General features: G+C 38.1%; 2 protein-coding genes across 6 annotated transcripts in view; one reads left to right on the plus strand and one right to left on the minus strand.

The window, feature by feature from the left end:
* Positions 1 to 22214, minus strand: part of creb3l1 (cAMP responsive element binding protein 3-like 1) — a 32902-nt gene that overhangs the window by 5688 nt on the left and 5000 nt on the right. For 2 of the 4 annotated variants that reach the window (XM_055024991.1, XM_055024988.1), the window contains exons 4-11: positions 13302 to 13434; positions 11894 to 11980; positions 5435 to 5589; positions 5240 to 5321; positions 4642 to 4835; positions 4185 to 4331; positions 3427 to 3485; positions 1417 to 1485 (exon numbers count right to left, since the gene is read on the minus strand). In XM_055024991.1, the coding sequence (XP_054880966.1) occupies positions 1417 to 1485; positions 3427 to 3485; positions 4185 to 4331; positions 4642 to 4835; positions 5240 to 5321; positions 5435 to 5589; positions 11894 to 11980; positions 13302 to 13434 (926 nt within the window). Of the gene's footprint in view, positions 1 to 1416; positions 1486 to 3426; positions 3486 to 4184; positions 4332 to 4641; positions 4836 to 5239; positions 5322 to 5434; positions 5590 to 11893; positions 11981 to 13301; positions 13435 to 18294; positions 18300 to 22214 lie in introns of those variants that run through there. The other 2 variants (XM_055024990.1, XM_055024989.1) reach the window with 2 other exon arrangements.
* The window catches only part of arhgef7b (Rho guanine nucleotide exchange factor (GEF) 7b), a 90301-nt gene that overhangs the window by 2493 nt on the left and 65594 nt on the right, over positions 1 to 22214 (plus strand). For both annotated transcript variants that reach the window (XM_055024977.1, XM_055024979.1), the window contains exon 4: positions 9895 to 10039. The gene's annotated coding sequence lies outside the window, so the exon portion shown is untranslated. The remainder of the gene's footprint in view (positions 1 to 9894; positions 10040 to 22214) is intronic.

A 22214-nucleotide genomic window follows, 5' to 3' on the forward strand; every position in this document is an offset into this window, starting at 1 on the left:
GACCCTCTACCTCCTCCACACCCACCCACCCAACTAACCACCCACTCCAGGATAAAAGTAGACTGGTTTCATATCGTTATAATAACAGAGGACACAGCAGAGGCTGGTCTAGCACATCTGAGCTCAATTTGAGTTTATACTCTTTTATATCTTGCAGTCACACTCTCAATATAAAATCTGAAATGATCTACAGCACCCTGATTCCTACTACATAAACCTATCTGATGCATTTGAAGTTTCTTAGAACCTTCAGTAAGTAATCCATGACTTTGTATTTGCCTGGTGCATCGAAACACCATGAAAACGAGCTCTATTTCTTTGAAAAGTAAAGTAAATGTGGGGAGATATTTATTGAACCAGGAAATGTCTATAAGCAGCCACGAGAGGAGGAGGTTAAAAAATGTATAGACTTACATTTTTACTAGGTATCTCTACCCAGTTCCCTTAAAAATAATTATCTATATGTTAACGGATTGTTTTGGAAGTACAGAAAAAACCTTTTTCAGTCCCACTATCACAATCTTAAATGTTGTGGGTTTGCTAAACTCTGCTGAGACTGTAAACCAGGTTTTCTGCAGGATTCACCGCCTCACATTTAAGAATTTTGAAGAGTATTATGAATGAAATTTAAGATCTGCATCACAACAGAAATGAAAAGGAAATTGCATATTTATAAGACGCACCGAAAATATTTGTAAGCATGGAAAACTATTGAGGAAGTAATGGTAGTCCTTGTAAGATTAGCTATAGCTACGTTGCCCAGGTAATCAGCAATAAATTTGCACTTACCCATACAGAGGCAAAAACACAAGCAAGCTATTAGCAGATAGTTGCCGCTAAACAGAACTGGTTAAAATGGCCACAAAACATTTTAAGGTTCTTTTCACGCTCTGTATTTGGAATTGTGCTTTAATCAGATGAGATCAGACTTGAGTTTTACTCCAGGTGTGATTTGCACAAAACACAGAATGGTTATGCAGAAAAGCAGCTGAAGCATAGAGGAAGTCTGATACTGTGGGAAACCTTAACCACCAACCTTATGAATATTTTACCCTTCTCTCGTCATATTTTACCTTTCACTTTGACCATTAATGGTTAAAAGTGTCCTCTTTTGCTTTTATTTTAAGTTACCAAGTTTTCTTGTTATCCTCTTACTTGTTTTCTGTCTTTCTCTGGACTATGGTGTTTTGTGCTGCACTTCTAGGATTCTTTCACCATCACAAACGTGATACCCATGTGATTCCATCCCTACAGCAAAATATCATCCAGCTCTTGTTTTATCTGCCAAGCAGTTGCTGATGATAATCCAAACATCATTACATAAATGGATAACCCATGTCACAGTTGTTTGGAGCACACAGAGATCTTTTGATAAATTGTGGTAATATCTGCAAGCCAAAGTGTGTAAAAGCTCACCTGTTGGCAGTCTCCAGGTTTTCTACTTTTCTCCACAGGTCGCTGTTTTCTGACGTGTAATTCTCCACCCTGATGGACAAACAGACAGATTATTTTGATATCTCTGCACCTGCATTTGTGTGGTGTCGCCCTAAAAGATGCAAACATTTCTTGGCGCTGCAGTTATCCTAAAAGGGGAACAAAAATCCCTGCAAGACTTGCAATAAGCAGTAATAAAGTTTAAATTGGAACTTTCGAACGTATACATGAATATTTCTGCAAATACTTGAGGCCAAATCATTTTAATTAAAGTAAAAAGCGCTACATAAGTGTGGATGAACAGTTTGGATTGACACCTTTGTGCTTAAGATATCTGTTCAGTGTCGCATCAGCTATAATTATCTTCCTTATTACAAAAATTGATGAAATCAATTACCAGAACACACAATTTTCTTTCTGCAAAGCAAAGAAATATTTGTTTCTGGATAAAAAAAAAAATCAGTGAAGTCTTTCTTTCTGCAGCAGCATTAAAGATGTAAAAGATCAAATCTGACCTTTTAATTTTTTAGGGGCTTGCAACAAACAAATGCAAATGCAAAAATAAGCCTAATTCCAACAGCATTTAGTTCTGTTTTTTTGTTGCACATTATGACATTTAATTTCCTGCACTTTATTTCTTTCCTCGCTTTAATCCCTGCTAAATCTGTTCCCTTGATCAATAAATTCTCTCATGTATACATGTGAGTTTATTTATCCGCAGAACTTTCTATAAATGTTTCTGTGAAATAGTCTTGATTACATTTGTAATTGCAATAAACATACATTTGCATAAAAGAAACATATTAGTCCATCCCAACACTTATAAGAATAATAGAAACACAAAAAATAATCTGCTGCAGCAGATTTAAAACATTTTTGCGAATAATCGTGATTAAATAGTTTAATCTATTGACAGAATCGTGAATGACTCCTCACTGCCTTTCTTTGTCTGATCGCTTCTTTGCTGCAATCTCGTTCTAATCCTATTGATCAGAATTATCAACCTAACATCTTCATCTTTTATACTTTCTAATCCTTATCTACCATGGCTGGTTTGACACATTTGCTCAAATTTCATCTGGTAATTATCTTCTTTTTTTTTCTAAAAAGCTCGCATTGTAATGTAGCAGGATAATAGAGTTGAACTGATTGAGTAAAGCGAAGCAGCGCTCTGATTCATACCACGTCTGCATTTATTCTGATGGGATTAATAAGATATTTTGCAACCATCTGCCTCAACTGTTCAGTGTTATTATTGTTCCATATTGTGATGAAGGGGTCATAAAAGCAAATCCATAGTTTCAGTTATTTTCCATGACAGGAGATTGAGTGAATCTGGGCCATGTGTTCAGCAGGTTACTGGAGTCTGGCCATCATTAGGACTGGCCAGAGTAAAGCACAACAAATTTGCGTTAGGAAGTTCCAATTAATATTTAATCTTTTGCTAATGAATCACAAAGTAGATAAAACTTTGATTCATTCAAAAAGTGACATTGTTGACCTCAGGAGAACTTGAGGTTGCCTGCAGTTTAGTCCTCTCACTCCGCTCTACTTTACAGCAGCTGGGAAAACCTCTAAATACAAAAACTGGCTCCAGTCTGAACCATCGCTGCCAAGTTCACTTTAGCATTACACAACTCACTCTCTCTTTGGTCGGGTTGGATTTTTTCCTCCCCCCCTCATCAAGAGCAAGCAAATGCTTGTAAATATAGAAAGACTCATGGGTGGAGTGAGCTAGGGAAAACCTCGATATCTAAAGAAAGTGGCTTTTGGATTGAAGACGGAAGGAAAGGTTATGAATTCACTTCTCTGTAACCTCATTGGCTACAAAGACCTTTTCAGGATGTTTTGGGGTGTAAAATGCGAGAGGGCTGGCCTCCCTTTTTCTAGACAGCTATAGCAGATGATTTGTAAGTTTTGTAATTTGAGTAAGCTATAATGAAAAAAAGGAGGACGAAAAGGGAAAAAATCATGGAAAAAAGGAAGTCTTACTTTTTTTCCAGACATTCCACATACTCTTTCTTCTTTCTCCGACTCTCCTGAGCTGAAATCTAAACAAACAGAAGAGTATGCTTTTAATTTTCTATCTCAGTTACAGCAGAGAAGCTATAAAAGTCTGAACAAATTGAAACGTGTTGAGACATGAGTCATCCCCACTCATCTCACTCATCTGTCTATCCCCTCATTTTGCCATTCATCACCAATCCACGTTTCCTTTTATCCCTCACAACTACCCTTTTTGTCCCCTTCATCCAACATTACCACACATTTTTATAATCAACCTTCATCCACTGTTCATCCCACTCATCCTCCATTACCTTGTAACCTGTCGTTCTTATTTTATATCCCTTTTATCATTTTATTCCCATCATACTTGATGGCATTTATTACTCTCCCAATTTTCATCATTCTCTTTCTGCAACTCACTCATTCAACTATTCAACTCAGTCCCTCTCATCCTTCTTGTTTCACTTCACTAAATATTTTATTGCCATTCTTCTTTTCCTCAATTCTCACCTTTAATCCACTCATTACAACTTCTCTTCATCTCTCTCATTCCTCACTTTTAACGTTTGAGTTATCCTTCTTATCGTTCACTGCCACTCCCTTTCATCCCACTTCTCCCTCTCCTTTTTCACATTTTCCTCTTATTTACTGGCATATTCTTGTCATTCTCCTCATCCAACATTTCCACAAATTTCTATGCCACCCATCCTTCTGCTCACTCAGCACCAAAATGCAGATTTCACCTTGTTTTTAATCTTCCGTCGAACTCTCTTCAGTGCTTTCTCCTCGCTCTTGGTGAGGGGAAGTTTGTTTGGCACAGGGTAACCCTCGGCCACCAGGGTCCTCTTCTCTTCCTCTGTCAGCATGAGGGGTCCTGAGCCCTGCAGCTTCTGCATAATGCCGCCAAGAAAGATAGTAATCATTTCAAAAGCGAATGTTCCTTTATGTATTTAGGGCAATCCAAATTTCCAGCCTTTATTATGTCTCCACTCCTGGTGAAGATCGTCTGCTGGCATTGAATAAATATATGTTTTATTTGATCTTAGAAATTCGGCCCAATGAGTTGGACAATAGACAGACTTATTGAGCACGCTCCGTACTGGCAGAGACCCAGAAGCGAATCTCGACCCGTCGTTGTGACTCTTTCATTTATACAATGAGGGAAACGTAACGGGGAGAAGACGATGAGACTGAACTCACATGTGGTGCTGTGAGGAGAGGCGAGGAGGAGATGGCTGTCGAGGAAGAGGAGGAAGACCCACGACCTCCTGGCCTCTGTTGTGGCTGGGGCGAGGACGGCGGGAGAGGGAGGTGCGGGGAGGACGGCGGTAGTGAGCCGTCACTGTCGCCATGGTTACTGCTGGGTGGGGTGGGCGGGAGCTGGAGAGCGTCATCTAAAAGAGAGGAAAGGTGCTGCATGAATGCTTCTGCTTGGGGATGACTAATCATGGGAGATTTATTAATTTTAAAGATGGGCAGCAGACAAACACGATGTGCAGTCAGTGAGTCTTTCTGTTTTGGATGTCTTTGACTCTTTTTTATTTTATTTTGTGGTAGAAGTTTTTCTCTTCATACCCCCTCACCAACAACTGAGAACTAATCCTGATTGTTTGGCTATTATGGAAATGATATGTAGTTGTGTGCATTTGCGTATTTTAAAGTCCTGCTTCACCGATTTTGTTGAATTTATTTAATTCTAGCCTGGTATAAGGTTACACAATGATGAGGAAAAAGGTTGTCTTTTTATAAAGTGTGTATGAATAGCTAGTTTTATCTATATTTGAGTTGTTCTGGGTACCGTTGGGCAGGCTGAGATACTGTCCGTTTTCTCTGGGTTCGTCCTTTATAGCTACTGACTTCACGTCGTCTAGACGGCGCTCCTAGAGGAAACACAAACACACAAGAGTAGCAAAACACACTTATGAATATTTTTGACAAAGAATTATTTATATTTTATATGGTGGCAGAAAATATTGATCAGATGGATGCTTACTGTGCATTTCCACGGTGACCCTGTGTGGGGAGGGGCAGGGCTTAATATGAGAGGCGGGCTTTCGAGAGGCTGAGGATCTAACCTTTGGCCGATCTCGGGCTCCTCCTGTTTCACCAGGATGGAGGACAGGTCCTGGCTGAAGTTCCAGTCAAATTCTGGAGAAAACACAAGGAAATAGCAGATTTTTTTATTGACAAATTTATAGTTTGATATGTAAGACAGTTTAGAGCGGCTCACGTCTTAAATCACCTTGAAGGTTTTAACCATACTTTCACCCCTGAAAATTCTCCTATCCTTCCAAAACGGTAAATTGAAATTCTACAAGGATTCTAGGTAAAGATTCTCACATTTCTCCTTAGCGAGGCTTTGCTGTAGGTCTGCCAATGGGAAATAACAAGCAGCTTTTAAATCCTGCTTTGGGAGCGCTTCCCCAGAATATTCTAGCACTTCCTGTCGGGGCTGTTTATTACAGACTGCTGGACAACATTGCTTTGGCAACTGTGGTGCATAATTTGTTTCTCGTGAAGGAGTATTGACCCTGAAATAAAAGATGGGCTGAACCACCAACTCGTCTTCATTATCCTTCATGGGAAAAAGAAACAGTTGACGCCTTTAAACACTGTAGAAAATATGCATAATCGAGTGAACCAACTATAAGGTTACAGTGCAGTTCAGGCAAAGGCCACCAAAGCACAAAGTGAATATAATGGTAAGAAAAATCTCACAGGTACTTCACTGTTTAGTCTACTCCACATAGTAAGAGGTATTTTAGTGTTTGTGTTGGAGTTTTCCAGAGACATCCAATCTCCAGAGGAGCCAAAACTGAAAGGGGAAGAGGCTAATTGTGGCAAAATCCCACAACTGCCACCTAAATGAGAGCATCTAGCAAACACCAAAGGGAAGGAGGAAAGTCCATGCAGAAAGAGAAACTGTAATAAGTTATGAGGAAATAACCAGGATAGTTTCAAAGTCGCACAAGATTGTACAATTAGACAATTGCCCATCTATGCTCTCAGATTGGTTATGTGCAGAGTTTTATGGACAGCCAATTTTCCAACTTAAATCACCTGTCTCTGTTATCACAAGACTATAAGGAGGGTAGCATACAAGTTAAAAGATTAGAAGGATTTCCATTCTAACAATCCTTTAAAAAAATTATACTGAAATTACTTCTCCAGCTTTTTTACACTTTGTAGTATGATAAAGTGAACATTATCCCAGTTATGAGTCTTTAGCAGGAACAGTTATTTTGTTTTAGAATTACCCTGTATTTATTTTTCCTCATCATTGTGTAACCTTATTATAAATTCCGATCAACTGTGACCATCGTTCCTTGGTGACATATTAAGGAGTTGTAGACCGCCGATCTAGGCCATTTTTTATTTAACTTATCAGTACATGATCTTCTGCTTATTTACTTTGTCCTCTGCAAGGTTTTTAGTATAAACAGGGGTGTCTTATCAGGAATCAACTCTTTCATTTCTTGATAATCTTCCATAAAGGTCAGATTTGTGAAGTGCAAGTTTCAACAGATTTCTCAACCTGTGGATTTCTGTAGCTCCTCCAGAGTAACCATTGGTCTCTTGGCTGCTTCTGTGTATAATCTTAAGACTTTTTGTTGGGCTTTCACATAAAATCTGAATATCTTTTTTGTTTTAATGTGACAGAATTAGGAAAAGTTACATGGTACTTTACGAAAGGGCATATTGTATTGACCACAAGGAAATTTAGTTATAAATGGCTTCTGCCTTGAATCAAACTTCTTTAAAGGTGAGAGCCTCCAAAAGCACCTTGTTAGGACAGCAACATAAAACATTTTAAACTTTGCCTTTAAAAGTGAAACTGTGACATAAGTTGTAAAGAGTAAAAAGTGACTTCTGGTAGAAAGGGAGGAGTGTTTTATCCTTGTAACATTTAAGACACCAGGACAGATACTTTGATGTTTGTAACAGCAAACACGCACACAGACAACAAACAGGCTCCCAAGGTGCAAGCAGTTCCTGAACGTCAAGTTAATTGCCTCCTCGTTTCCTAGCGACATTTTGTTGGTAAAACGCTGTCAAGTTTACAAGCTTTGTGTGTACGCGTGCATGTGCGCGGTGCGTGTCAACGTTAACGCTGTCCATCACTACCGCAGGGATCAGCGATGTGAGGATCCATCTTAAAAATGAGTCCTTGGATACTTCCTGCTGACATGAAGTCAATAGCCGCGAGCTCAGCGTTGCAATGTGTGGTGTCACTATCAGAAAGGAACACTGTCCTCAAGCCTGCCAAAACAATAACTAGATTTAGGAGATGCATACTGGAAACAATTGAGGGGTTTTATTACCATCAGCTGCATTAATTCCACAGCTGTTGTTTATTTCAGGCAAAAAGATTGAGAACATCAGGCTCAAATATGACGAGTCATGTACAAATAAAATCAAAGCAACTTTCAGGTTTATGTCATTGTGTCCATAAACCCACTAGATTATGACTGAAGGGAAATTCTGAACAAAATGTTGAGTTAGTAGAATTAGTGCTCTGTCAGACATGTTGTCTCCTTCGAAGTGACGCCAAGTCTACCAAGAACCATGCAATCTGTGGTGTGTTTAGAGCCATTATATTGTCTTCACACACATTATTTCTTATGTATGTGAAGCTTATTGAGTTTCGATGCTAATACTTAAAAAAAAAACTCTTGATGCTCAATATAATTTTCATTTTTAATAAATGTATAGAAAATGTTTTGAAGGCACCTGGTTCTTCTTGGTTAGGTTTCTAATAAGGCAACATTTTAACCTCGTTAATTTGGCCAAAACCAATTAGTCGAGGTAAAATTCAGCCCTGTCTGAAAAGCTAGTATTTACCAGTTCTCTATGATAATAGTAGCTATAATAACTAAATCTTAATCTCATATTAAGCAAATTGCTTTTTTCAATTTGCTATAGAGGTAATACAATGGGAAGCAAAATAATTTCTGACCTCCAGAGAAATTTCCGATTTGGTGGCGGTGCACCACAACCTGCTGCCTGCGTGCTCTTTATCAGAGGCCAGCACAGAAGCCTTGCTAATGAGGCCAATCCTGCTGTTAGCCTCAGCCTTGTTAAGCTCTCTGCCCTTGTTAAGCCAGGGCCAGATTGGAAACTCACTATGACATTTTTAATGAGTACTAGAGGCTTCATGCAGAAGAAAACTCATTTTCCATGCAAGGCTCCAATTGCACAATGAGAAATGACTTCCATCACTAAGGTCAAGAAGTTGGATTAAAACAAAAAGATTACTACTAGAGAAGGAAAAGATTGTATTTAAATAAACATCTCCTGCTTCAGCAGTTCTGTCCAGTGTCAGGTGATTGTAAAAGGAGCTGCTGGTGATTAAAACTGCAGCTTAAACTTCCCTCTAACCAGTTTATGGGACTCCTTTGTGGGTACGAGAAGCTTTTTGTGCTGGTAAAAAGCTGAAAGCAAAGGTAAGAAAACTGTTAATAAGCAAAGCTCCAGGCAGTCATCACAGGGGGCTAATAGAGGAGAGGTGGTGACTTTGTTTGATCTCAGCTGGGAGACTGTAGTATTAAAACATTAGATGGATCAGCGCAATGGGAGCTCAGCGTCTCCTTGACTGGATGAGAGAAACGCCTACTACGACTAAAGCCTGAGAGGAGAAAATAGCTATTAGAAAAAATAATCAATATTATAGGATATTACCAAGAAGAGGAATGCCACCAAACACACAATATTATATTGGTGAAAGGTCTTTCCATTTATGCATCCCATCTCTAAGAGGGAAACCGAAACATCTATCCACACTGTGATACTCCAGCTCGTTATGGAGAATGCCAGGGTGTTTTAAGGCCAAAAGGGATAAGCAGTCTGTCCAGGACGGTTCTGGATCTATCCTTGCTGGACTCGGGAACTGCTTGTTTATTACAGACAAGACTCCAGTTCAACTCGCTCCTACGTTGAACTGGAGCTAGTTCAACGTAGGAGCTGTTGTGAACAAGACACCGAGATGGTTGAGCTCTTCTGATTGAGGCAGCATTTCATGTTTTTCTGATTGAGACCCGTGACGTCAGACTCCTTTCCTAGCCGCTTCACACTTGGATGATATTTAGTGCATGCTGAGGGTCATGTTTTTCTGGTGGCATCATCAGACAATCTCCTGATGCCACCAGAAAAACATAATTTGCAAAAAGTACCAGAAACCCTCTTCTCCACAACTACACCCTCAGATCAGCCATGGTGTTCAAGCTTGACTTTATCCCTTGAATGTGGACACAACTCTTGCTCTTGCTTGGTCATTCAGAGTCTTTCTAGATTAATGCTGCTCATAGTAGTAGCATGTTGAAACAGTTCTTTTGGGTTGGCTCTGATTTATTATTTTTCTAGACTTTTGTTTATCTTTTTTTTTTTGTTTAGGTGTTGATTGTGGATGTTGTGCCATTGGAATTAATTTTTTTCTCTTTTTTTTACTTCATACAGCTGTTGTGATCTGCCACTGCAGTGTTTTTGCATTTGGGAGCAACTGATTAGCATATCAAAACTCACATAATTCCTCAACGACAACCCCAAATCCCAGAGGAGTTGAAAAGGAGGATCCATGGATCCAGAGAGATCATAATGAGCGGTAAGTACATTCCCTTCTCCAACATCTTTCTGCCTTACTTTCTAACCATACAGCCAGGCAAGATTCTTATATCTTTGAAGATTCTTGAATGATTTGAGTTATGACAACATTTAGCTTTCCTTTGGGATGAATAAAGTATTATTGAATTGAATTGAACAAGGACTGAATAACCTTTAAAGTGTCCCAGATACTCCATACTCCCCCATAATGCCTTGTTGGGGACAAGGTCATAATACTTCTGCAGATCTACAAAACAGATGTGGACTGGACAACAAGGGCCATGCCTCCCTCAGCAGTTTCCTCTGGGTAAAGATCTGGATGCATTTTCCGTAAGCCACACGGCTCTTCGTGAATCAATGGTCTGAACATCCTTTCCAACACTCCAGAGTAAATGCTGCGATGTTAAGCGGTTAGAATCATTTTGTGAAATACAAGAAAGAAGGATTTAACAATCCAATTTGCCAAATTTTATCTGTTGCCGTTTTGTCCCTGTGTGAGGAAGGTAACTTATTTCCCTCAAAATTGAATCCTTGTCAAACAGCACCACAGCCCGCTGTCAGATCTCTTATCGCCAATACATAATGAATCCCTTTTGCTCAGAGCGGATGGGCTTCTGAAAGGTCAAGATCTTCCACCATCCGTAGGTGTCTAATTAATCTGATTCATCCTCACTAATAAGCAGCAGCTCCTGCTTTTAGTACTCTTGCTATATGCAAGTCTGGCAACAACAACAATGATCCTTAACTCTTCTCAAGCTTAAACTGAGCTTCTCAAGAGATTAAGTTCTCCAAAACTGGCAGCAATTTGAACATGTTAAGTTTACAGGCTGACACAAATCTGGAGTGGAATGCCTCATTCATTTTAGGATGCAAAATGCTTTTGATGCTGATGCAACAGTTGATTTAAATCACAAATCTAACAAAAACGTTTAAGTGCCTTGCAAAGTGATCATACCCTTAGGAACCTTGGAAACACAAACTGCCTGGACCACCTCTAAGTAGTGCATAATGTGATGAAGTAATAACTCAGGGAGACTGGAAACAAATACACACTTTTCAGAGTTTTATTTGCACAAGTTTTCATTTTTTCTCTTATTAGTAATATAAAATTCCTTGGAGTTGCTGTCAAGAGGTACTAAAATATTGTTTTATGTGATTTGTGGAGCCCAATGTCATGCATCTGCACATTTGAGCACTAAACTAAAGAAAAACATACTAAATATTTAAATCTTTTTATATTTAACTACAAGCTGATGTTTTACCAAGCTACCCATTTCTTAGCTAAATGTGGTCTTTTTGGCTGAGCAGATAGATACTTGAACCAAAAACGTGGATTTAGTTGGATTAAGGGTAAGAAGTCCAGAAGAGCTGGAAAACAGTGAGATAACCTGACAGAGAAGAGAAGGAGAGTTTCCTTTGGCAACAACTATAGCTGCAGACTTAAAACCACATGCTTGTCGTAGTATTGTGTCCGTCTGTGTGTGTTTATGCGCGTGTGTGTTAGGTGGGCAGGGCTTAGCTGGAGGAGAGCTGCTCAGACTGGGATCGTGCTGCTCAGACAGCTGGATCCCCAGGACAAATGGAGAAATAGACAAAAACACGGTGACAGACATGTGGGTAGAGAGACACACAAAAGATGACCGCAGGAGATGTCGAAGATGACTCAGAAAAGGGAGAGAAGCACCTACAAAGATGAGTCTACAGTGTGTTTCCCTTGATTTTCCCTTTAAAAAGGCAGGCATTGCTTTAAATTTGATCTAAGTTGCACCCAGATAAGCTGGATCAGCATGAAGCTTCGGAGCTTTATCTGAATCTACAGGCACAGGTTTTGAAAATATCAAAGTCATTGACCCACCAGACTCTTGGTCCATTTTGATTGACAGGGCTGGACTCTGGGGGGCGGAGTCTTCACTCAAAGAGTAGCTGTGCTCTGCTTGGATATCTGTGAGATTAAAAAGGCCCTCTCAGAAGGATGGAAAATGGAACAGCGTTCAGTACATCTACTGACATTAATGAAGATTTAATTCATGAGCCCTGACGTTATGCGCTTGTGTTGGACCCACTAATGACGGCCAAACAGAACGAAGCAGGCGCACAGCACAAACGGAGCCTTCAAAATTATTCATACACCTTGAACTTTTCCACATTTAGTCGCATCACAACCTCAACCTTCATGTTTTATGAGGATTTAATGTGACAGACCAACTGGAGGTTCATAACTATGAATCTGAAAACATTTTTTGCAAAAAGAAATCTAAACCAAAAGAATTGCCATTATAGACCCACATTTTACTAAGATGTTTGGTGTGTGTAATTACAAAACAGCTAAAGTGTATTAATGAACATCAATTTTCAAATTCAACGTTCTTATTTCTGTCTGGAAGGCGAACTTTTGTCCGTCACTTTAGATTTCATTCAGCTCAACTAAAAAATACTTTTGTCATCCAAAGGTAAACTTATTGTTGTCATAACAACACCAAGTTAATGTCATCCAAGTATTTTCAAAGAGAAAGACTCCGGTAGCAGTGACTAATCTGAAGAGACCTTTGACTGAAGACTGTGGTTGTATGTTAACATCTAAATACTCAGGCAGCAGAGATGACACTCCACACTTTTTAGGATTTTAATTCACAATAATGCACTGCTTTTCTGGCCCATCACACAAAATCACAATCAGATCCAATTACATTTCCGCATATGAAAGTGGAAGAGGTATCAATATTTTTGCAAGGCACTTCATGAAACTATAGTGTCACTTTTACAGCCCCCCAAAGCAAGACTCCTTTTGCTGCTAGCGTGCTGCATGTATTACATGTTTCATTCATATTTATAAATGCGTCCAGTGGAAGATAATTATTTTAGATGAATGCATCACAGAACTTTTGACAGGATGCTCATGTAAATTCAGCTCGAGCAAATTTGATCTTATCTGCAGAAGCGTTCATGCTCATCTTGCAGTGTTTGATTCCAGGTTCTGCAGTGAGTTTTTTTTTTGTGTTGCTGTTCAGACATATTATAGTGATCTTATTTGTTTCGGGTATTTTTATCTTTTTTTTTTTCTCTCGTGACCATGGCAACACCTGACAGGGACACTGATTTGAAATGATCAGCTTGGATTGCAGAGCAGTGGGATGATGTCAACCTGTGGTACATTAACTGAGCATTTAAACCAGTAACAAAAGAAATGAATGTAGTTGTTATAATATCTGACATGGTTTTTTTTGTTGTAGTGATATGCAAATTTTTGAATACACTGAACTCACCTGGGTTGCTCTCCATGTCGATATTTAGAGGCGAGGGTCTATCTGTCAACAGGGGGCGCTCTAGCAGATGGTCGTCGAAGAAACTGTTAAATAATTCACTGCTGAAGTCGTCCATTTGGTCACCTGAAAAAGGCTGCAACACACAAACGTAAAAGTTTGGCATCGATGATTTTATCTCAACATCTCAAAAACACAGCATGATCCTCCCACCGCCATGTTCTATGGTGAGCATGTTGTGTTTAGGATGATGTGCATTGTTGGTTTTCTGGCGCACAGCCTTTTCCATATTGACCAAGAAGTTAAATTTAATCTCAACTGAGCACATACATGTTTGTTTTTTTACCAAATAAAACAATGGCTGTTGAAAATCCCTTTGCGGTATTCGTTGAAAAATATTTCAATAATCCCAAACTGAAATCAGATGTTGTATCTTATTTTACTCAAATATTCATGAGGGTTAGAGACCACAACTGCCTGCATATATTTGCAATCCACAGTTAAGATGATTGTTTCCACCAATTTTAATAGTTCAAAATACCAAATATACCTTAATATGAACTGAGACACACAGGATAAGTTGTCTTAATACTACGGCAGAAGCGAACATCTACAGTCTTATCTTCGTTGCTCTTCAGCCAGTCAGTATCAAAGAAAATGAATGCATGCATGCCACTTTATCCTGATGAAACATATATTTATGCTTATATTTCAACCATAGTCATTACAGGTAATTAAATATCCCCTCATCAACCCTTAGAGTACCACACCTTGTTTAATCTAAACATCAACTTTGGCCACTTCTAGCTAAAAAGTTAGTTGCAGTAACTTTTTAGCAATTGAACTTCAGCATAAACAGTCTTCACCGACTTCAAAATAAGAGCGTGAGTGTAAATGCTTTCCTACTTGTCAAACTCTTAACATTAACCAAAATGATTGTAATACTGATGTTTTAGTAGTTTCCAGCTTATGACAGACTTCACTCTTGGTGTTTCCAACCTTTCTCTCCACTCTGACCTCCCACCGCAACTCAATTTCCATTCATCTGACAGAGACAGTTACATTTTTTCCCCCCAACTTGAAAAACTGCTGAATAACTTGTACTTCTAAATCAGCTGTGAGAGCTGATGTTGTTGGACTCTGAAGTTGACTCAAAAAGACTTTCCCAGCTTGTGTGAATATACAATTCCCTAGATCTAAATTAGATCCACTGAGGGCTGTCAAACAAATCATTTTTATTCTGGCAAAAATATTTGTTATTGTTGCATGATCAATAAGCTTTTGAAAAAAGAACAGTTAGAAAACAGTAATAAAGAACCTAAAATAATATTAAACTCATTCCCATAATTGCTTAAACCTCTTAAAGGTTATAGCTATTGACGATCTTTAGTATTTGTTCTTATTCTGGTTATTGTCTGGATGTAATCAAAGAGTTATGTGAGATTTAAAGAGACACATTTATTTTATCTGCTTTTTAAAACGACAAGACAAAATCTATTACCTTTTAATGAAAAACAGCAGAATCAGTAAAACAGCTCTTAAAAATCAACATATCTTTTCAGTTCTGTAACATTTTATGTCTAAGTGTCAGAAAAATGACAATCTAGACAGCGTTGAAGCTATGACGAGTCAATCAATTGGCGAAAACAGCGTCAACAGATTAATCCTCTGTTCTGATGAATGAGTCACTGAGCTGGGAGATGGTGCTCTGGAAGCTCAGGAAGACATGGTGTTCTGGTTTACACACACACACACACACACACACACACACACACACACACACACACACACACACACACACACACACACACACACACACACATCAGCACACACACAATATGAGTCACCCTGCTCTTGAGAAAACATCCAGAAAGCAGAACCAAAGCAGACACATGGGTTGGTTGGAACCCAAACACCCTCTGCTTAGAGGCTCCTTAGACAGACAGTGACAAAAATAACTTGATTTAATTAGCAGCATGTACAAAAAAAATATTTACATGCTTCATTCCTGGAAGACGGCTTAATCTCTTCACCAAGGAGAACCAGAAGTGTCAGAGCAGGAGAGCATCTCTCTAGAGGCGATGATAAAACTTAATCAGGGATAATAAATACAGATCTGTGTTTAGTGGTTTTTACTGCATGTGCAAAGTTAAAGGGCTTTGTCACACAAACAAACCAGAGTCACAAAGCTCTGTTGCTGGCTTTCATTCCCAAAATTCAATTTAGCTACATTTATTTAAAACAGCATAGTTATTGGTAGTCTTTAAAGACCCTTTAAATAAGTCTGACTCAGTTTTTTCCAGTGATGTGAGTATTGGGTCCACTGCAGTTTAAAGAAAAAAAAAATAATGTCGGAATGGAGTGCAAACAAATTCACATTTATAGATTGATTTCACAAATTTAATAGAATATGGGTTGTCACTGTTGTCGAAGAGTTGTACATTTACAAGAAAAATGCATTCAATTGCAATAGTTTCTAACATTGTAAATTGAGAAATTGGTATCAAAAGAGCTCATTTGCATTTGTCACATTTGTGACAAAAATAAAATGTCCTCTTAAAGCTTGAGTGGGGAAAGCGCAGCTGGATATTTCATAATAAACACCTCAGATGGCAAAGAAAATGAAAACGCCTCAGATTCAATATTTTTTTGCACATTTCTGGCTTAAACATCTATATCTTTAATATTGTAAATATATGCTTTTCATAAAAGAAAAAAATATTTTTCCTGTCAAATTTACGACTTTTCTCCTACATATCTGAAATTAAAGTAAAAATGTCAAAAAGTTTTGTCCATAGCCACATTAATATTTTATTCACATTATTCTTTTGTTAATTTTTTTTAACACTCAGTGACAGTTTCCTTAAACAGAACAGATACTTATTTGTCCATTTTCTGTGAAATGTGCTTTAATTGACCATTTCGTTCTCATCAGGTACAGTATTCACTGCTCCTATTGGACCATTTGTAAAGATCAAAACATCAATTATTCAATGTAAATAAATTCTATATAGCAATTGATTGGATTTAAAAACCAGACTAAAGCATTATTGTGATGGATTTTAAGAGTGTCTCTTCCTAAATGCCCAAACTGTAGCTTGTCATCAACAAGAAAAAAAGGAAAGTCTTATAAATGTTGTATTTAATTAAGATCTTCATAAATCAGAAAATTACTGAGAATCTCTTTTATTTTTTTAGTTTTGATGCTTTCATGCTTTTATCAACGGAAAATAAATATTTGACCTGTTGATCATAGATCGTAGCCAATCAGGTGAAAACGGTTCCTTTCTGATCTGATTGACTGGTGCATCTTCCAATCACAGCTCCCTACATTTATTAAAGCTGCACCAACATGTGTCAATGTTTTCAGGAAGGCCATCCTGAAAACATTTACACATTATCACATTGTGTGTGTGACTGTACCACCATGTCGTGGGTGTTTGTGGTGAAACTCTGGGACACATCCAGCTGCCATTGGAAAACACGCGGAGCCAGCTTAGACACCGGCGAGAGAAAAGCCACAGATGCTCAGTTAAATAATCAAAACGTGACCCCAGAGAGTCACCGAGGAGCTCAGAAGGGAGTCTGGAGAATTCGTTTGCGTTAAGCTGCTTCTATTTACACGTTTTGCTGACGCGAAAGTGCGCTCATTCATAAACAGACGCCCACATAAAAGAGTAGTGCGTTTATCCCGACAGAGCTGCCTTGTAATCCTGCTGCTCTAAATGTGCAGAAAAAGGTGTGCGACTTTAAACCGTGCTCTTCTGGGAATGTGGGTCACTTAAGGACGGCTTTAACTCAAAAATAAACAGTGGAAAGTTTCCTAATTGAGGCCATAATAAGAGAAAGGGAGAAAAGACAGAGTAAGTTTCTATAAGTAGGACAATTATTTGGTCTAAAATTAGCTTTAAAAAGGCTGAATGAGTCCAACAGTGTCAGCCCCTGTGCAGAACTCAAATGACTGTACTTAACTTTGTAGCTGCAGAGGAGGATTAATGCCGCTCAGCAGCATTTGCAGCTTCTAATATTAGCTAAATTCACCTGGGTTCAAAAGGTCCATTCAATCCATCTGCTGAGTTTGCATATTCAGGTTCACCTGCAGCGAAGCCCACGCCAGCTCAGGCCTGGACATGTGCAAGACGAGCGCTAACCTTCAAAACTATTTGTATTTTTCACATTCAGACCTTCAGTCTGTTTCACTGCGATTTAAAGGAATGAGTAAACAAAACGAAAGAAAAACTTGACTCGGTTGTTGATCCTAATAACAAACAAGGGGATGTTTGTTCTAAGAAATGTCAGCAACAAACTTTGCTGAATTTTTACAATTCAAAGAGCCATTTTCACCTTTGGTGAGTCTTATAAAGTCTCGTCTAAAGCTGAAAATGTAACATAACTTAATATTTGACAACCATTCACTCCAGGAAATGTATTGGCTTTCTTAAATAAGAATTTTATTTATATTTCTGGGCTTTAAAATAAAGAGAAGCATAAACTTTTTGCTTTTTTAATGGACATATTAAAGAAAGACAGTTTTTAACCTATACAGACAAGAAAAATAGATTTAAGAATATGTTGCTGGTACTTTCAGTGACATTCTCATGCAACACTGATACAATTATTCCATGAAAAGAAACCAACTTGCTAAAACATGCTTTTCTTGAAATATATTTTAAAAATATTGTGGAAGGTCCAGCAAGATCCAAACTTGAGAACCTTTTGAGAAAATACAAACAAGTTGAAGGCGTCTAAACCAGGTACGTGTGAGGTCCTGGTGTCGGGCTCCAGCTGCCGCACTGATGGACGTGATTACGGTTGACGTTGTGGTAAAGCGGACATGCACCGTCACACTGCTGTGAAGCAGTGGTTAAAAATGACCCCAACATTCCTCAGATCTTATAATTAGTGCAACAGCAAAAAGGCTTCCTCTGCAGTTTGTAAGGCTACCAAAAAACATTACCCCAAGTGTGAATATTTTAATTCAGGAAGTCATTTTTACCACGTTAGTGACTTGCTTTCTGAATTGCATCAAAACATCAAATTATTTATCTTGTAAGGTCAACAAGCAGAAGATTGTTTTACGTTCGATGCTGGGAAATGCAACAAGAAGAATTTCAGTGTCTTCCTCGTAACTGTTTGCTTATCTGCAGTGTTTGCTTATTCTGAGAAGTCTGTCAGTGTGAGCAGATGCAGTTCAAACTGGACCCACTATTACCTGAAACACCTCCTCTCTCCTCAGCAGAAGGAGAAAATTGGTGTTGAATGGTGTTTCTTTTTTTTTTTTTTGTAGCTTACTTCAGCATGGGTGTCATTATAGAAGAGGGATGTGAAATGTAAAACCGCACAAAGGCAGCCAGGGAAGATATATGTGCGAGGTAATTATGAATGCAGAGAGTGACTCTTTTATGCCTGTAATTAACCGTGTTCAACCCTCTCCTTTCATTTAGCTGCTTCTTACTGGCTCAGGTAAAGAAAAAGAAAAGATATGTTGAGGTTTAATCCATGAAGACCAACAGAAATGAGTGAAGCGTTCCTCCAGGATGTCACTAACAGATTTATATGCGCCCAGACTTCAGAAAATTAGATTTTTCTTAGGAAGAAAAGGAGGAGTAAAAGACATCAGAAGAGATGCATAGTTCAGAGTGATATCAGCATACCCAGGGCGGCCATCTTGCTTGATAAGCGTGTTTTTCAGTTTTTATTTAGTTTGACTTTGACTTCAGCTCAACTCTACGGCAAAAATATAAGGCTCAGGCTATGATTTTTATTTTTAATTTTTACAAGAATAAAATTAATGTTACAATGATGCAGTAGTAGTAATATGATAATAAAATCTTAATACCCGAATAAAGTCGTAACATTACAAGTATGAAGTAGGAAAAACAGGGAGCGATGTCAGTTTGGATGTATGCCTTTACAGGAAAAATGAAAAAGCCATATTTAAGATTTTTACCTTTTGATTATGTAAAAAATTGCCAAATTTTTTATTTTATTTTATTTTTCTCCCCTCTCCTGACTTCAGCATAAAATATGACCTGACCCCAAAGCATCTAAAGTAGTGATTGCTCAATGGTATGATGAAGCATTATTCCTTTTTCTGTGGAAATATTTTCTTCGTTGTGAATCTTTCTGCTGCATCACTCTGAGCCACAGTTGCAACAGTACATCATTTCATCTAATCACCACAGTTGAGAACAATTGTACATGTTAAATATGCTCTGTTGATGTGAGATATTCATTTATATAAAATTACTCACAATAATCTTGGTAGAATTATTCAAACCAGATTTGACCTGTTGATTTGACCTGTTCCTTTACCTTGCCAACAATGTATTGTTTTTACAAACATAAGTGGCTGTTTAGCTCATTAATAGCTCAAATAATGCCTAGATTCGTTTATGCCAATTCGTTGCAAGACTGTTTCTATGCTTAAACCTGTTCTTTTGAAATCTAATATAGATCAATAAGTGCAGCTGCAATTGTTTTCCCAAATTACTCCTAGATTGTGTCATTATTTTAAGCTTTGGAAAACCATTTGGAACATTTCTTGCATTCTGTCAACAAACCTGCGATTGGTTGATTTTTTTGCCAGTTTACAACAACATCACACCTCTTTGAATGCTGAAAACATCGTGTCATTATCTGTAATCCCGGCTGCCAGATTTAAGACAAAAAAGGCAATGTTCTCTGCCTCATGTTGTGGTGTGTAGCTGCATTTGCTTCAACTTAAGCTACACTCTGACTGTGTGTGTGACCCAGAAGTGAACGGTTATAGCTCCCAATAAAAGAGCAGAAGGGTTTTTTTTCCTTCTCTCACACACCAGCGCTGCAGGCCGGCACACATTCCTTCTGGCAGCTGAGCAGCCAATCGGATATGGGCATGCAAATGACAGGGGCGTGGCTCCTGACAGCTGGAGTGCAGGGTCTGAATGGAGAGTAGAATTAAATAAATAAGAGTAAAATAGAGTAGAGATGGAAAATCAGAGGAAAATTTTGGAGATGGAGTAAACTAATGAAGTACAAGGGATGAAGTGTAAAGGAGTGTGTGGCCAAGTGTTGGAGAAAAGCGGCTCTGTATTTCTATGCAACAGTGAGCGAGAGCAGAACAGAGTCCGCATGACAGCTTGAATGTCCTGCGGCTCCAGCTGATTAAATTCAGATGTATATCATGACCTAAAGACAGATGATTTTCCAGCTATAAAGTCATTATTCTCAAGTGTCATCTGCACAAAACGCAAGCACACGTTGCATAACTCTGCAAAAGGAAGGAGAATGAAGAGAATTTTCAGGAAGTTCTGGAAATTTTTGAGGATTATTTTCTCCTCAATTTTTTTCCTATGCAAAACAACGAAGGCAAAAACACGTTTCCAACTTAGAATTCACATACTTAATAAAAAAGCCTTAACCTTGAAGAACTTTCATTGAAATTTTTGAGAGATTGTGACATAAATAAGATAAATTGCTTTTTTATTTTTTATTTAAACTCCAAAAGTTCCATCTTACTGCATATTTATTCCCTTTGGGCATAAAGACACACCTTGTACAGGGAAAAGGTAAGCAAAATACAGTGCAGAAAGTTTGACTCCAGGCTGCATTTCAGCACACAGGACACCTTTATTAACCCCTGAACTGAGGCGCTTTCAGTCGAAGAAATGGGCTCAAGACTGGTATAAAAGCACAAATATGAACTTTCAATTTTAGGCGTATGAATTGAATGAAAAATTCTTCAACTAATTAAGATGCTAGTGTGCACTTTATCGTGAAAAGTTGGTTTGCATTGCTTTTCTGGTATGAATATCTGAATTTTGATACATTTTGATAATGTTTGATATTAAAATGATGTCGTTCATTTAAGGATGACATGCAAGCGAATCTGAAGGGGGAAAATACATTTCCATGGCACTTTATGATGTATGGAAATAGGCTAAACAATGACTGACTGCTAACAAGAACAGTCTCCAGTGTGGAAGTTACTACTGTGGGAAGAAGATAGTTTATCATATCAATGACATATTTATAATAAACTCAGAGCTGTCTAAAAGGGAAATGTATGTTTTAGGTAGTTTGGATTTTTTTCTATTGAGCCATCAATAGAAACATTTGGAAATGTTTGTAGACCTTTTTCTAATTACTGGACAATTTTGGCAAATATTGGACGATAATACATCAAATATAATTAAAAACAGCCTGTGTCTTGTTTGTATTATGAATCCAACAAGGATTGGAGGAATTACAAGTGTGTCCTCACTGATGCATCAAATACTTGCATGCATCTATGGACATAAAGAAATTGTTGATCAACTTTGATTTTAAGGATTTCATATCCAGAAAAGTTAAACTAATTGATTTATCAGTATTTTGTCTGCCATTTGCCCAGAGTAGAGGACATCAAGTGAAAGTTGTCTGAGTCCATCTTCTGGCCTGCTGATTTGTATTTCTCCAGTTCAAATATAAATAACTAAGTATGTATCATGTAATGCTGAATTATTCCCAAGGTTTAGGAAACAAATACTTTACATTTGCTCTACGAAAAAAATAATTACCGGTATGTTGATAACCTCAACAATGTGAGGTTCATAAGAAGTAAATTGGATATCAGCAGTTCTTTGTCAACTACTATAACAGCTTGCTTAGGTGCTGCATTTGTCTCTCATAAATCCAAAGTAACGATAATTTACTTCTTACTTCATGAGTTATTACTGGTAATAAATGTATTATGAATCATTTCAGATTTAGATTCATTTATTTGATGGTTTGTATACAGTGATCTAGTCATTGTCCTCAGATGGACAGTTTTGTCTCCCACTATCAAACACAAATTGACATTAAAAGAGAGACAGACAGGAACACATAATCCTGGATTACTGATAGTGAGCCATGGTTTCCCATTTCCACAGTGGTACAGCCCAGCCTAGTGGC

This window comes from Poeciliopsis prolifica, unplaced genomic scaffold, assembly GCF_027474105.1.
Source record: "Poeciliopsis prolifica strain line A6 unplaced genomic scaffold, Auburn_PproV2 SCAFFOLD134, whole genome shotgun sequence".
In the NCBI taxonomy this organism is placed as follows: Eukaryota; Metazoa; Chordata; class Actinopteri; order Cyprinodontiformes; family Poeciliidae; genus Poeciliopsis; species Poeciliopsis prolifica.